Source organism: Dermacentor variabilis, chromosome 4, assembly GCF_050947875.1.
Source record: "Dermacentor variabilis isolate Ectoservices chromosome 4, ASM5094787v1, whole genome shotgun sequence".
In the NCBI taxonomy this organism is placed as follows: Eukaryota; Metazoa; Arthropoda; class Arachnida; order Ixodida; family Ixodidae; genus Dermacentor; species Dermacentor variabilis.
This window is the reverse complement of record NC_134571.1, coordinates 140,470,446-140,486,991: the sequence shown is the minus strand read 5'-3', so window position 1 is coordinate 140,486,991 and position 16,546 is coordinate 140,470,446. Positions and strand designations below refer to the sequence as shown.

General features: G+C 47.5%; 1 protein-coding gene across 5 annotated transcripts in view; it reads right to left on the bottom strand.

Moving 5' to 3' along the window:
* The window catches only part of LOC142579861 (E3 ubiquitin-protein ligase RNF19A-like), a 123,600-nt gene that overhangs the window by 31,900 nt on the left and 75,154 nt on the right, over nucleotides 1-16,546 (bottom strand). For all 5 annotated transcript variants that reach the window (XM_075690482.1, XM_075690481.1, XM_075690485.1 and 2 more), the window contains 4 exons: nucleotides 8,659-8,911; nucleotides 7,688-8,085; nucleotides 4,508-4,710; nucleotides 762-1,069 (listed from right to left, as the gene is read on the bottom strand). In XM_075690482.1, coding sequence (XP_075546597.1) covers nucleotides 762-1,069; nucleotides 4,508-4,710; nucleotides 7,688-8,085; nucleotides 8,659-8,877 — 1,128 coding nt within the window. In that variant the 5' untranslated portion in view covers nucleotides 8,878-8,911. The remainder of the gene's footprint in view (nucleotides 1-761; nucleotides 1,070-4,507; nucleotides 4,711-7,687; nucleotides 8,086-8,658; nucleotides 8,912-16,546) is intronic.

Below are 16,546 nucleotides of genomic sequence, written 5' to 3'. Positions count from 1 at the left end.
CATAGTAAAAGCCGCAATAGAAACACTGGCCTTTGGGGGGAGCATCCGTTTCTGTGCTCACTGCACCGTCCAGTTGCGCTGGTAAATGTGCGCCACAGTTCTAGTAATCAACTTGTCCCATCCTTCAGTGTTCATGACAACAGGCACAACTTGCAACACAACACTAAATTTCTTGCTCTTTCAAAATGAGGGCAGGTCTATATGCAGTACACATACCAAATTTGACACCTAAGAAGGCAAATGTCAAGGACAGCTGGCTTGCACATATTCCTTACGTTGCCCACAACCACACAGAGAGCAGATCCTAAAAGCTCGCAAAGTACGCTATCTATACCTAATAAAAGTGTTTCCTTGAATACACTCGTCAAGCCTCCCAAGCATGTTCAGTGCTTAAATACTAAAGAACTGGCAGTGAAAACAAGATTTTCTAAGCAATACATGGAAATGTGAAGTACACATTTATGCATGCGTGCACAAGCACACACCAAGATTGGAACAGAAAGAACCTCAGGGCTAAATCATTAGGCCGCTTGTTCATCGACTAGTAGAAATGGTAGTACTCTCTCATTGCACAAGCAACCACAACGGGTATCTATGGCAAAATTTATCAAGCAATACTGAAACAAACAAGCAAGCATGCCACATGCATCAATCCTCAATGACAAGCACTCCCGAGGGAGTGGAACCTGGTGAAAGAACTATAAGCACAGCTAGTCAATTCCCAAAACCTCTACAGTTTCGAAAGACTGCCCCTGCGTCACCTTTCGTCCAACCCAGACGGGAATGCCGATGACGATGGCAGGCACGGCAATGCCCGCGATGAGGGCAATGCCGACGGGTGCGCCGACGAGCATGCCCAGCTGCCAGAGGATCTTCTTCTTGCGGCTCCAGGGCTTCTTGCCCCAGAAGGTGCAGCCCGAGGGGCTCAGGTAGTGCAGGTCCGAGACCTCCTTCATGCACAGCCAGCAGAACTCGGTGCCGCACAGGCGGCACGTCATGTGGTTGCACGACCCGTCGTCCATCTTGATGATGAACACCTTGCAGCAGGGGCAGTGCTTGATGTCGTCCCCTGCATGGCCGACCAACCGGAGAGTCTGGTTGTAAGGCGCTATACCCGCGGAACGAAACGAGCCAATTTAGGGCCAACTAATGCATGTGGTTCCGTTCCCACTGTCTGGCCAGGAGTCGTGCGATCCGAGTCGTGTGGCTTCCAGCGAGCGGCAATGGCAGCATTTTATTTATAAATTTCTGTATTTTTATTTATTTATTTATTTTTCAGTTTCGGTATCAATAACATCCGCTTTTCGAGCCTTGCGTGATGCGTCTGCTCATTTTTCAAACGTAAAATTCTGCACAGACGCCAATCACTGTCTACTCTATCTGAAGCTAAGCTTTTTGCATGGCTCAAAATTTCGTTGCCCACCTGGCAGAGTTGGAAATGTCAGTTATAGGTTGAACGTTGTGGAGCACCACCGAAAGAGTGTTCTACCACAAGAATTTTTAAAAAGGGCCTTGTAGCAGTCAAGATAATTGCAAATAAAATTTAGCGAAGCCATGGTGCGAGGAGGTGAGCTACCCTCCTAGCAGCGGAGGCTCTTCTCTCCCGTCGCCTTGGTGATCAGCTGCAAGTGGCATTCCTCCCCTGCTCCTCCCTGCATCAGAGCTGGGGCCCCATGTGACAATTTTTTGTCACAACCCCACCCATCTTATTTTTTCTCCCTTTTTTTTTTTTTGTTTTCTGTCTGCAGCGCCTTTCCAAAGGGGGCTTTGCACAATCTGTATTTGACGGGCAGAGCTCAGCTCTGCTTCAAAAGCACTTCCCAACAATTCCTTCAATGAAAAGTTGGCTTGAGAAATCCACTTTTGCTCCAAGGGCACCTGCTTAGAATAATATATTTTTGATTGGGAATCCCCTCGATGCTGGGAATCCCTGACGCACAGCAATTATTTGAGTTGACGGGTCGCACTCCCATGCACTTTCTGAAGCCAAAAATGTGAAGTGTCACGTTTAAAATACAAGGGTTAGCTTTCCCCGAAACATCTGGAATATCGAGCAAATGCCGGGAGGTTCCCTGCGAGTGCCACACCAGCCTAACCAGCGACGGCCCTTACAGCTTTCGACCTTTGACCTCGGGACTACCACAAATGCAGAGAGGCCGGTGCCCACCCAACCCCTTCTGCGCATTCTTTCAAATTACTACTCTACAAAACTCTTGTCAGAACTAAACTTGGATAAGCAGCCTTCTATGCGACCTTCTATGAAGCTGTTACTTAAGATAACCCCACAACATTTATTATTGACTAGGGTTTTGCGAATACCAAATAGCAGATCTCGAGTTGAATATTGAATCAAGAAAAAGAAGTCGGATATTGAATGAAATATCAAATATCACAAACTCTTTCGAAACATCTAATGCTTACAAATTTTGGGCAAAAAAAATCTCGTGCTGCACATACTTCTGGGCCTTCTAGCGTTGCATAACAACCATGTGGCAAGGTATCAGTGACTTGGGAACATAGAAACCATTATATACAGAACGGTGTACTCTTAATAAAGGAAACTAGAAATTAGTAAGCGAGCACTGGCTACAACTCAGTTCTAATTAATGGAGGTCTGCAAAATGCATTTTATTTTTTTATCGATAGAATATCTGTTGAATAGAGTCAAGTGCCTTTTTCCTTATTCTGAAGCTAAAGAATAAATGGCATTATGTTGTACTAAATACCAATGAAGTTCCCGATTTGGTAATGGACCAGCGTTTTATGGCAATATTTCATTGCATAAGAAAGTACAGATTTCCAGTTTTTCCCTAAATCGCAGAAGGGATTTCTCATTTTTATGGCAGGTGGGTTATCATAAGGCCAATCTGCTTGACAGACAAAAGTGCGGACTGCGCGTCACATGACTCAACAAACCACCACTCCGCGTATAGCCATCGATGGCGCTGTGTGGATTGGCCACAGTGACTTGGCACTGATGGTACAGAGCAGGCGTCGTTTCAGTATAAAGTTCGGTGCGATTTGCCATCTGTCTAAGATTCCAAAATCAGTAGGGACGCAGCAACTTCGTGCGACACGACGCCACGACCTCACCACCATTTTGTCACGACGGCCGACGAAGCCACACCGATTAGGCCTAATGGCTAAGCAGTGTGGCCATGATGAATAAGCGCCGCTGACCGATGTGGCAACAATGGTAACAGGCTGCAAGCCGTCTCGGAATGGTTCCCGCAAAAATACCTGAGATCATGTGCAGATTGACGGGTGTTGAAGCGGCGTTAATTTTTTGTTGTCGCGTATCCAACACTATCAGCGCATGCCTTTCGCGGCGGTTAATCGGCACTATCTTGGCACATGCTTTCGAATTTCCCGAAATATGTGCCACTTTTGTTGCCATTCCTTCTGACCGCGTCGCGTTATCGTTTCGATCAATGCCTGTCAGCCTGGACGAACCTAGTACCAACAGTGGCAGCTGACACTGTATGGCTGCAGTGGGGCGCTGTGCACATCTGCGATCCCCGCATCGGGCCAAAATCTGGATGTGCATGCAGCATAGGGCAGAAGCACTCGCAGAGAAAAAGCCCATTTAGAAGTGCAGAAAGTTGAGCTATGTAGTTGGTAGGGATTCATCGTGAAAGAAGGTAAGGTGTGCAGATGCAAGAGAACCAGACGACACAAAGGCTGTGTTGTGTCACCTGGTTCTCTTGCGTCCGCACGCCTTACCTTCTTTCGTGACGGATGAAATCCACGGCCGTGTCAGCCGGGGTGGTCAGTCAGCGGCGTGCTCAGCGAACCTTTTGGGGCAGGAATAACGATGTGAAGAAATCAGATTGCGCTCTACCGAGCACGAGGGGCTACGAGCGGGTCTCTACATCAAATACAGCGTATATTCTAATAGCAGACATACCGATTCACAAATCGAATTATATGCATGATCACTACACGGTTCAATTCGGTAGCGGTGTTGGTGAAACTTTATTTCTAAAAAGAGTCCTGAAGGACACCCGACTGCTCGTCAAGGTGTAGAGGGCACCTCCCACGTTGGGACGGGGAGCCCTAGGTTCTCCGCCACGTTGCGGGCCTTCTGGACCGCCCAGAGCTGGTCTTGTAGCCCGCTGTTATATACGAGTATGCGCACACCCTATTATCAACACTCCTATTACTCCTATTATCAACACTCCTATTAACAACTGCCCAGCTAGTGTCACACACACGAAAATTACCCTCAAGATGCCCTCACTTTCACCAAACCGCAGACATTACAGGCTTTCGTTATTTCGCAAAATCTATTATATCCCAGAGCTCTGCCTTGATCGAATTTCCCCACCATATTTATATTCCTTCACGTATCGATAATAGCACAAAGGCTTGCCTGTACTCATTCCTCCCGCACACATTGGGAGACTGGAATCACCGTACCGGGATCATATCTGAATTATACGGCTGCCCTCTGTAATGACTTCGTGTCTCGAGGGTACCAATAAATGAAATAAAACAGGGCACTCACGCTGCAGGCCCTCATCATGGGGGAACCCGAGGGTCGAGCCGGCCTGGGCAGCAGGCCTGGAGGCGCGCTGCGCCCGGGCAGCATCGCAGGTCTGGTTGGGGTGCCACTCTTGTTTGCAGTGGTAGCAGAAGGCCGTGCTGCAACCGGGACGCTCGCAGCGCAGCTTGGGGCAACTGGCGCAGCCGCTCGCTATCACCACGTAGCTGCACGTGCCACAAGGCGGTCATTTGTATACTCTTCGCCACAAATATTTTCTATGCATTTTGGCGACTTATCTTCTCCTGCAACCATATTAGTCATCAATCTTGCACAAACTTCTTTTATATTTAACACTCCATGCTCCCTACTTTTGTGTCAGGAATGCACATGCTGCGCATGACATGAAAGTACTAGAAGAGCAACACTAAATAAAGGTAACACACCCAAGATAAATGACTATTGTTAAGGGACAAGATATTAAAAACCTCAAAGGATGCAAACTTTCTTGAGTGTGTGTTGAGTTGGGTGTATCAGTGTACACTACTCCGAATGTTGTGTGTGCTTTCAGACATTGCGTACTCCGAGTAATTTTGTCACACAACTGAACAATCTCGTACACACTTCCGTACTCTCCATACCTAATACTGTTTTTTTCTTCTTGGAGATAAACAAACACTTACCATAGGCCACAAAAAGAACAATATTTATGATGTTTCGAGACCCGTACAGGGGTCCCTTGTTCAGAAATGCAAAAGAAAGAACGGAATCTGCCAGACAAATGCATCAATTCATTAAGCCATCTATTACGTATATAAGGCACCACCCCACCTTTTTCGCATTTCTGAACAAGGCACCTGTAAAGGTCTCGAAACATCATAAACTATGCTCTTTTTGTTGCCTGTGACAGGTGTTCATTTATCCCCAAAGAAGAATGTATGCCCCTTGCCAGACAATGTTTATGCCCCTTGCCAGACAATGTTTCGTCAAACCCTGGATTACTCGACGCTCTCCTATGAGGACCGCCACGGTACATCTTGATGCATTTGGCATTTCATAGTACATATAAGCACTCCATAGTATTTTGTACAATGTTGATGCGGGAAAAAGAAAGTGCAACCGAAGGGCGTACAACCAAGTGCAGGCATGATGCGATGCTCTGAAGGCATTCGCAAGGTCAGTGGTAACAGTGCAACAACCTCATTCACATTAGACAAACACCAACTTAGTAGCGATGCCTTCCACTACTGCAAAGTTACCCACAGATGCTAGCAAAAAGATTATCGTTCCATGTGCAAGGTGCCCATCCCATGCACATCACCAAGCACCTCTCCTCTATTTCATACATAGCAGGCAATGCTATGAAGGCTAGAGAGAATTCTCTCACTACTTGCATTCACCACAAGAAATAGTGCGCCACCTGTGAAAGAAAGACGCACGGTAATCATCACCTAATTCAATGCAGCATTAACTATTATGCTTTTATGCCGCAAAACATGAGGTAAATATTACACGGAAGATGTCACAGATCTGAAACTATTTATCAACAAACAAGCAGAGCGACACATTTCGGTGTCTAGCGGCCACAGCACACCGCTTGCTTTTGCAACCGAAACGTAGCATATCGCATGCTGAAAGCACTAGCACGTACAAATAATAGTACGCAACTCGATGCAACCTTACGTCCACAAATAGTAGTTGTAATATATGTAGCAGTTATTCTGTAGAAAGTGCCCTAGATCCAGAACAACCACACCTTAAAATGCACAGCGGTAAATGTCTATCCCCACACATCCTTGCACAGCTTCCGCAGTGTCGTCTATTAAGTATCTAACGGAGTATAGGGAACAAGTAGGGAGCAAGTAGGGAACAAGTAGGGAGTATAGGGAACACTGTTACAAAGCCAGACATCAGGCTCAGCCTTTCCTGTCAAAACAGCACAGCTCAAGCAATGTCAGAAAGCTTTTTGCAAATGTAATGGGAGGTCGTTTAGGCCTTTTTAGCGGAATCTGATTCAATGGTAGCGCACTTGGTGAGACAAAGACAAACGCTGCAACATACACACACACAAGTATGTATTTGCTTCAATGTTCATCTGTGCTTCATCAAGTACGCTGTCACTGAATCCATAATATCCAACTAAGCCACCATTCTCTCCTTTAGCAGAATGTTTCCTGTGCTTCGCTCAGTCTCACCGACATGGCTTCTGTGGTTTGTTAATTTTAAATTAATTTTTCGTAATTTGATCATGTTGTACTGCTCTGATCCCTTTGGCTTTTTCGTGCATCACTGAATGTCTGTGCGCAGGTATTTTTCGCAATATATATATGCAGCTCCAACCTCAACGTTCCTGTGTGCAGCGGTTATTTGTGCTGGTTTCAGCTGTGCCAACCTTACTCCAGTTTCTCCAAGATTCCACTCTCATGCACTAAAGCCTGGAACACCGCTTTGCACGTCTGGAGGACATAAGTGCCCAATCTCTGCCAGAGATACACCTGTTTGCTGCCAGTATCACAGATTAACTACAAACATACTTGACCCAGGGCAAATAAGCGCTTTCAGATTTGGGCATGACCGATGACTTTGAAAAGGCGAGTGCTTCCAGGGCAGGCAGAGCAGTGGAAAAGTTGCACGTTTTGTTGCTTCTGACATCATTGAGTAGCCAATTCATACCACTGCGACAACGCTGCAAGAACGATGAAATATGGCAATTAAGATCTATTGGAAGTGTGAGCATGCTGCAATGCATCTACGAAGCAATATTGTTGCCCTTAGACCTGGTAATTAATGTGAGACTATCTGAATGCCATCTTATGCAACCTCTGCAGCACTGCCATGGTATTCCGAAACAACCCCTCGATGACACCATTCTAATGTCACTTGCCCTCATCAGACCGTTTTAGCCAAGCGTATACTGTTCATTCTAGTCAGACATGCGTATTTTAACAAGTTGCACACGACCATTATGGAAGAATGCTATTGCATGTGCGCATGTTGTTTGTGCTGGCAGTGGAATGTAACAATACATCCACTTGGTTTCTGCCATTTGGCAGACTGCCAAGCCCTCATGTCTCCGGGACACATGCCTGTTAGGCCCCTGAAATAGTCACCTAGAACTGTCTCATCGTTTCTGCTGCAGTCAGCAGCTGCCATCGGGAGACAGGGTCCGCATGCTAGTTCCATCATTGAAAAACAAGGGCTCACCCGCAATCTGGTGCAGGGCACCAACGGGCATCTGGCTCAGTGACGAGGACGCGGCGCAGCATGAAGCTCTCATATTTGGCCACCATGAGCTCGTCCTGCAGCAGGCGCCGGATGTCGCTTGGGTGCATGGGCTCCGAGCAGGCGGGGCAAGCGATGTTCACCCGGCTTTCGGATATCTCCACACGCAGGTACTGGCGCAGGCAGTCGGCGCAGGCCCGGTGCGTGCACGACGCAAGCCGTGGGAACGCCTCAGCCGGTGCCTCAAGCAGGCAGAGCGGGCACTCGAGCAGGCCACCACCGCAGCTCCACAGGGACTCGGTGTCCGAGCTGCCCTGGCGCTCGGCGGCACCCTGCCGAGACGCTGCACCACCGCTGCCGCCGCTATTCCTCCGCGTGTCCTGCAACGTGAGCAGGGTTGCAAACAGAATGCAGTACGAGCCTCGAATGAAGTTATACTAAAAGACATATGTTTACCACCAGAGAGGCGAACAGCTAAAAGGAACACAGATGACAACAATGTTGGTCAGTAGAGAATCACCCCTATCATCGCCTTTGTTCTGCCTGTGGCATGCCTCTTTTCGCAGTAAATACATTTTTAGCAAACACCAACTAGGCCAAGATCAAGTTATATATATATATATATATATTATGAATATAATATGCTCGCAAAATGTCTCTAAGCCAAAGTTCTCACGGTGGCATCCAACAAAATATTGGACCCCTATGGAGTGGACGTAAAAGCCACGCAGTAGTGGCGTGGTCTTCAGCACCAGACTGTTCTCAGACATACAGGTGATTAATGGAGCGAGCCGATCAAGGCCAGCAGTAATCACCGCACGGCACTATGTCAGTCTCCTCAGAAGCACACTTTGGCCTGAGAACTTTCGCAATAGACAGAATGTCAACACAAACTCGACACACATGAGGGCCGACTCGGTCACCCGCCCAACAATATGGATGCCGCCACGTACCCTATGCTGCTGTGGCGGCATCCGTTGCGGGGGCCGGACAGCCTGTTCGGCATCATGGGGCGAGTTGCAGGAGCGGCCAAAGTTGCGCCGATTGAGAAAGGATGATGAGGAACCGAGCAGGCGTCGCAGAGAAAAGCGGCCCCCAGCCAGCGGGTGGCGCCGGGTGGGCAGCACACCGCCACCTTCGGGAGAGCCCGGCGCCCCCGCAGACGAGGCCATTGCCGGTTGCTAGTGGGCCCTTCCGCTGGTCAGCCTGTGTTGGAAGGAGAGAAAAAGGTTGTAGCCCACACTCAAAGGCTGAACTCAAGCAGCTGAACTCAAGCAGCTGAATGCAGAGGCTTTAGAGGATGAATTCGATAAGCAGTGCAAACAGGATAGCAGCATTTTCTCAACATCCTCTCCGTTACCTTGTCCCATCTTCACTGCTTCAAATTATGCTATATAGTATGAACCAAAATGACAACAGCAAGGGCTGGGACACAGAGCACTTGATGAGCACTGTGACTCAATTGCACTCTATTTGTGGATTAAAATCAATTGGAAGTGTGCTAGGCAGCCTCGACAACAGACATGCAATGCACCTGCTGTTTGGTCTGCTGAAGCTCAAATTTTCACTTACTATTTGGTGGCAAAACATTAAAATATGAAGGGAAATGCTTTCTTTCTCAGACTATGTACCCATACTGCAGTAGCACTGGTACCTTAGTATTAAGTCACTGTTTTTATAAAAACGTGTTATTTTTCAGCCTACCGTATTAACTTGAATCTAATGCGCCCTTTTTTCTGGATAAAATGGGTCCGAAAATTGTGTGCACGTTAGAATTGAGTACGACCCTAAATCTGTGCTACTATATTGCCATCGGCATTTCAAAAGGGCCACCTCATACGCACTTCGAGCCTAGCTGTCGTAGCTTCCTGTATGTGCTGTAGTACGGGTGCTTAGGTTACTGCACCATCCGCCTTCCCGTTTTCTGCGTCTGCTCTATCAGCATGAAAGTGCCAACTGCGAAGACACGCCGAGTGTTCATCACGACACCGCAATTAAAAGGAAAGTGATCACTTGTGCGGCGACAGGCGAAAATCGGGCCGCATCACAGGTGTACGGAGTTCCCAAAACTTGCGTGCGGGACTGGCGCAAATAGGAGAGGTGTTCTACTCCGGCGGCTGCTACGTAGGCAAGGCCACGCGGCCCCTATCTTGAAACTGACCTGTGGTGGAGACAGTTTACGTATCTAGGCGTACCGTACTGTGTTCTTTTCACTTAGTTCATGTTAAAGCTAGAGGCCACACAAAAGTCAATTCGCTTGCTCCTGCTACCACACTTCTTCACTCCAGCGTTCTGATAAGAAGTTTCCGTGGTCATTGAGTGAGACATGCTCATGTTTGGTTGTGCGCGCATGACACCATGCTTGTTAGTTTAGTTACTAAGCGAATGTTTAAAAGTTTATACGGCTGATAAAACCACCATCCTTGCTTTTCGTAAATCTGTCTACTAACTTGCTATCACAATCGACGCTTCACTTTTCGGGCAAAAACGCAATTTTTTTTTATTTACTTCAACTTTAGTGCACTGGGAGTAAATTCTTTGTTTTTCCAAATGAGAGAAAGTTGTATTTCTGTATGAAATAATGAGATGCGTGGTGCTGTAATGGACTTTTCATTTCTTGGTCATGGAAAACGGGTGCACGTTACAATTGAGGGTGCGTTGCAATAGAGTAGATACAGTATATCAAAACTCCTCAGTGAGTCTTTCCTTTAGAATGCAACGTGATGAATGTATACTAAATTAACTATTAACAAGAGACAGGCCCTGTTCAAATTCCGTGATGCCCTCAAAAGATAGTGACTATAGAGTGCCTCAATGTCCAGGCAAGGAGAACATTAAGTCGCTAACAGTGACTTCAAGGCTGTCTTTCGTTGTTACGTGTTCTCTGGCTTACCAAGCCTCTACCTCACAATAAAACTGACGTGTCTGGTATAAAATAAATGTGAGTTATGAATGCAGCTGAACAGTGCCCCTTTAAAAAATAAAACAAAACTGCTGGTATTTAATACTGCACCAAGAATGGCCGTACACATCTTCACAGGTCCACACACACATAGCAGTTCTTGCACTTTCATCTCACACAATCTATTATTGTAATCGTTCTCTTAGGACCAGGACTATAGTCTCGCAATTTAAGCCGCTGATGTTCAGGAAACAAGATAAACATTTCTATTCTCACGCCACATAATTATTATATGAAGCATAGAGGCACTCCAGCTGTGCTCTCACACTTTTGTTGCCATGGCTACAGTGCAGTGACACTAGAGGTTTTAAAAAAAACTTACTCCATGTCTTCCCACAGCAACAATTTTATAGAACATTTCCAATTCATACTCTACTGTACCTTTCAGTTTAAATAAAAATGCCCCTTGTCTCTTTTCGCCTGACCAAGAGTCTGGTCAATGGACACCAACAGTAACCACAAGGAGGGCACATCTACTTTCGTTTCGTTTCTTTTAGAGCGCAACACTTACGCGCCCTTTCCTGCGCTGAGAGTCTGCGTACCTCGGCGTAACCAAGCGACCGAGCGCAGCGAAGGACGAAAAAGCGAACGCAGGGAGCAGCGGGGGATAAAAGACGGCAGTGGCGAAGAAGCGCGTGGAGGAAAGAGGAGGAGGAGGATGCAGCGGAACCATTAGGTGGAAAGCGGCGGAGGAGGGTATGCCGAAGGCGTGAGAAGAAGTTCGCAGTGCTGCGCAAGACGTGTTCTGCGGCGACGATCGCTACGAGATAGCGCCAGGGTAGCGCGCGTTTTCACAGATGACGCCATTGATAAGGCATGCGGCGAGCACGTCCACCGATACCATATACGGAAAGAAAGCGCTGCAGGAGTAGACGCCTGTCCGTGGCGGCTACTGTGAATCGCGCCCACGCGTCACCCACACGCTGCCTCTCGCGAACTCCAAAGCGCCAAACTTCGCTCCGTCTGCAACGTGCCGCACGAGACAGATTGTCCGCGCCAGCCAACATATCGCGCAATGAACACACACATGGAGCTAGGCTCAAATTTCGCATTAACGAGTATCGTAATCATCGGTGAATTATTTCTTCCTCCCCTGTCTCCGTCTTGGACATGAACATCAACACCATCCGGTCAGCCTAATTCGTGTATGCTTATTTTCAGCGTTCCTCCTTTAATTTTTGTGCATTCGGAAGGGGAGGATGCACACGGGAGGGTCATTCATGAGCTAAGACGCACTGCGTTTCTCTAATCCCGCCCTAAATGTTGCGTGTTCACGTGTGTAAAAGTTTTCGTGAGGGTTGGAACGTCACAGAATTCCACCAAGCAGCACAAGTGACACACAAGGGTCTGTGTAATCAAGCAAACCACAAAGCGGAGAAAAGTGGCCCTTAACGACTGACTGAGCGGACACGCGTCGCCATTTCACGAAAACGTGATGCGAATCAGACATTGCACATACGCATGGCGCACTCCGGTGAAGAGCGATGCAGTTCAAGCCGCACCATGGCCATTCTTTTTTCAGATTTGTAAGGTGCACTTCCCAGAGCGGAGGGGAAGTGCCAAGTCGACCCTGGCGGCAGTGCAATGCCAGGGCGACTTGAGGCGCCCGAGGAGCAGCAATCTCCGTCGTAGCACCGGCCGCAAAAATTGGGAGCAGCTCGGAGAAGCTAGGTTGGCCACATTATATTACTATAGATAAAATATGCATATAAAATATATCGTAAGTGCCTAACAGCTATAGAATATACAGAGAGTAACAAATATATATATATATATATATATATATATATATATATATATATATATATATATGTGTGTGTGCGCCAAAAGTGGTGATGGAGCAGCAGCGATCACTCACACCCCTTCCTAAACGATGGTCCTTGTGGTGCCGGTGAGAAGCTGTGTAAAATCTAAGGCTTTGCAGAAGATACTTCGTAATGGCTGGTGCAAAGTTCGCCACGAAGATGAAACAATCCCTTCAAAAACACCTGTTGGTATAAATTGTAATTTAAATGTCTAATCTGCCTTAAAACCGACTATATATAACGCTCAAATAACCGGCACTGTCGCGGGCACGTGAGGAAAGTTTAGTGTCACAGCCGCGAGATGTCGCCACCACCGAAACGACTGCAGCGCGCCACGCGGTTTCCTCGACGAGGACGAAAATAAATTGCGCCTACACAGCGGCGCGCCATCCGACCTCGCTGGCCATGGCCTACACGACATAGCCACGTTTTATTTTTCTGAAATGTTCAAAACAAAGTGCGCATAAGAAGTGTCTTCAAGGTAGTTTGCTAACAGATGCAAGCGAATCTACGTCACAGCGCTCTGTGGCGCTAATTTTCTTTTTCGGGGACAGCTGCCTTATATGGCATAAAAAGAAAGAAAAACTAGAAAGAAGCCTATAAATTCGAATACGATCCCGCACCATGCCGGAAAGCCAGCAAGGCTCTGTAATTAGGGCCTTCTTGACCACACGCTGGTCAGACGCTCTCCTGAAGTTAGGAGAGGGCAAACGGGGGGGATGAGAGCACGCTCATCGCGTCCGTTTCTGTTTTTTATTTTTATTTTTTTTGAGCTAAGAAAGTTGTAAATAAGTAGAACAAAATAGGCATTGGTGGGTGGTCGTTCTTGTCGCGTGCTCCATTCCAGCGTGACTCGCTGGTGGTCAGCAAGGATAATTAATCGCGACGGTAAGCAAGCACTTACAGAAATTAGGCCTACAGACAACGTAAGACATTTCTCGTTCTCTTTGTTGCCGTGCCCAAAACTAAACGGGCGTAATATTTAGCTTCCGAGGTAACTTGGCCCGCAGGCGCAAACAAAAACCCACGTAATCACCTCGGGGGCTCGGCGGCGCACTTGGTCCCTGCGTGACTTACTCGCGGAGAACGAGGTCGAGCGAGCAGACGACGACGCGGTCCAGAAACGAACGAATCTGCCGGGCTCATTCCGTCAACGCAACAACTTCGTGTACGAGAGACACCGCAGCGCGCTTCTTCAAATTCGTCCACCTGGTGTTTCTGTTGTAATGTGCACACGAACGTAGGTGCACAAATGATCTTGCCCTTCCGACCCCAAACGCGGATGGGCGCCGCCGAGGCCTGGAAACGGAAGCTTTCGGCGGAATCGGTGGAGGACGATGCCGCTCACGTGCTCTCGGCGATATCGTGCAAACGTTACAAGCTTACCCACAAGAGCCCGAACTGTTCCGTTCCGGGGTCCTTGCGCGTACAACGGTGGTTACAGCCGACTGGTTCGACGACGACTTTTTCGCGCGTTGAGTGCAACCGTATCGGCACCCAAGCTGGCCGAATGGGGTATACGATCGGAGTTCCCGTTACTCGGCAGCGTACAACTCGCGTCGTGTGCGGCTCGCGATTACATATATATTTGTACGCAACTGCCACAACGCAGACGTACTCAAGCGCGCAAACAGACACAAGTTATGCATTAGTTCAGAATAAATGTGGTGTGGAGGCTCCCGCTTCTGCAAGGTGACCATCGAAATGACACGGAAGCAGAGTCAAAAAGCTTTTTTTTTTTTTGCCTCTCTTATTTCATTATGGACCGAAAACAAAGAGAAAACACTGGAAATTTCCGGTTCACCCTCACTTCTCACTAATCTTTGTTTTTTCCGGTTTTTGGAAGCCATGTTAAGCCGCGCAAGCGCTTTATTAGTAGCTGCCACGGACACATTAGCAGACGAGCACACACCATTGCACAGCTGTGGTCGCCCTTACATCGACTATCGCTCAAAAAACAAAAAGAAAAAAAAGACAGAAAATCGCCATCCACGTGAACCTCCACGCATGCGACAACAGCGTGGTGAAGCGAGTGAAACAATAAAAGAGAACGCTCCCCCTCTGCCATGCACATGCATGCATCGCCACATGGCCGCCGGCGCTCAGCCTTGAGATGCCACTTGTATAGCGCGAGTGGCACGCGGAAAAGTGCGCCTGCGTAAACTCTCTCTCTCTCTCTCTATCTCTCTCTCTCTCTCTCTATCATAAGCGAGGGCTTATACGCAGTTGCATGGCTCGTTGCACACACTAGTCATAATTAAAATTAAACTATGGGGTTTAACGTGCCAAAACCACTTTCCGATTATGAGCCACGCCGTAGCGGAAGACTCCGGAAATTTCGACCGCCTGGGGTTCATTAACGTGCACCTATATCTAAGTACACGGGTGTTTTCGCATTTCGCCCCCATCGAAATGTGGCCGCCGTGGCCGTGGTTCGATCCCGCGACCTTGTGCTCAGCAGCACAACACTGTAGCCACTGAGCAACCACGGCGGGTAGTCAAAATCGGCACTACACCAGGTTTTCTCGACAAAAAAGCCGAACCTGGATTTATTTTACATGCCCGAAAGCGCCTGGACCTTGCAGAGGGGAGTGAGGCGCACAGCAATGACACGATTACTTGTATGCTTTCATATGAATTTCAACATAATGGAGGGTGTCTGCACTACACTGGCACATTAAAACAATATCTTTTCCGGATTTTCCTCGACTCGCACTATGAAAATTCCTTGGCAGCCTGTGATATTGGAGGTTCGGGTGCAAGGAATAACACGGTGGTTTATAAAGCTTAAAGTATATCACATATACCAGCCCATAATCTTCAGACAACCACGATTAAGCTGTAAATCGGGTTGGATGCATTACTATTTACGACCGAATCATATATATGTTCCACAACGTTTTAACCAGCCGCGGCGACAGACTCTCACGCTCACAAAACCAGCAAAAGACACCACTACTCGTGGAGTGTGTAGGTTCGGTTGAGCACTTCAATTCCTTCTGGCGTAACACTATAGCTTCGCATCGCCATGACCGCTGAATTTCTCTGATTCAAAGACAGCGTGATGAAACTGCCGCATTGGTTCTAATTCAGGCACACATACGGTGTGTCCTAAAACACAAGATACGGAGGCGGCGACGCCATGTCCAGTAAGCGGCATGCATGCTCACATCGCGCTAGGATCTGCACACACATCCTGTAACAGCTAGCGCACCTTTGAAGAAATCGAGCACGACATTCAATCGTGTCTCAGCAGAGAGTCTATTGAAAGAAACAAAACCATTTGTAGAAACAACCAAATTTTTACAAATCAATTCTGTAACGGCAATTCCATTTCCGGAGCTTGACTACTCGAAGAGGTGCGCAGGTTACATCCATATGGAAATCGACACGAACAATTGACCATCCAACGAATTTTCCCTAGTTAATTTTTAATCTAATCGCTCCAGGGTGCACAAGCTGAGGTAGAGGGATAAGGGGAACACGAAGCTCGATTTGTGTTTTTATGACAACCACAAGCCAAGGAAAGCGGTTTCCAAATTTTCTTCAAGATGAAAAAAAAGGCATAGAAATTTTACTGTTGCTTAACGGAAACCTAGAAATGGTATGGAAAGGCGGAAAATAAAAGTGGAAGCAATGCCAACTTCCCGCCAGTGAGGGCCGAACCCAAGACTTAAATGAAGCGTGCTAACGATCTATGCTCCACTAACTGAACAATATGACGACGGCTGTCCATCAGTCCATGTAACAGGTTAATTGTTGTACACGTGTATTGGACCTATGGCCCCGAGGCCGTCTGTCGGTTTCATGGGGTACACACTGCAATTTATCAATTTGAACCGTTGAGTTTGCAAGTTGCTGTAAGAGGAATTCTGAGGTTGGCGGCATTTTCGAGATGCGCGTTTACAACTGTACGACGAAATGACGCGGTGTTCCAATTAAACTCGCCCTGTATGCTTATAGGGTGCGTAACTATTTCGGAGCTGTATAGATGAAGGCAACTGCCTACAAACAAACTTGGGCTAGCCTCAAAATTCGAGTGGGCGCGCCCCGAGAACTCATAGGACCTCAATT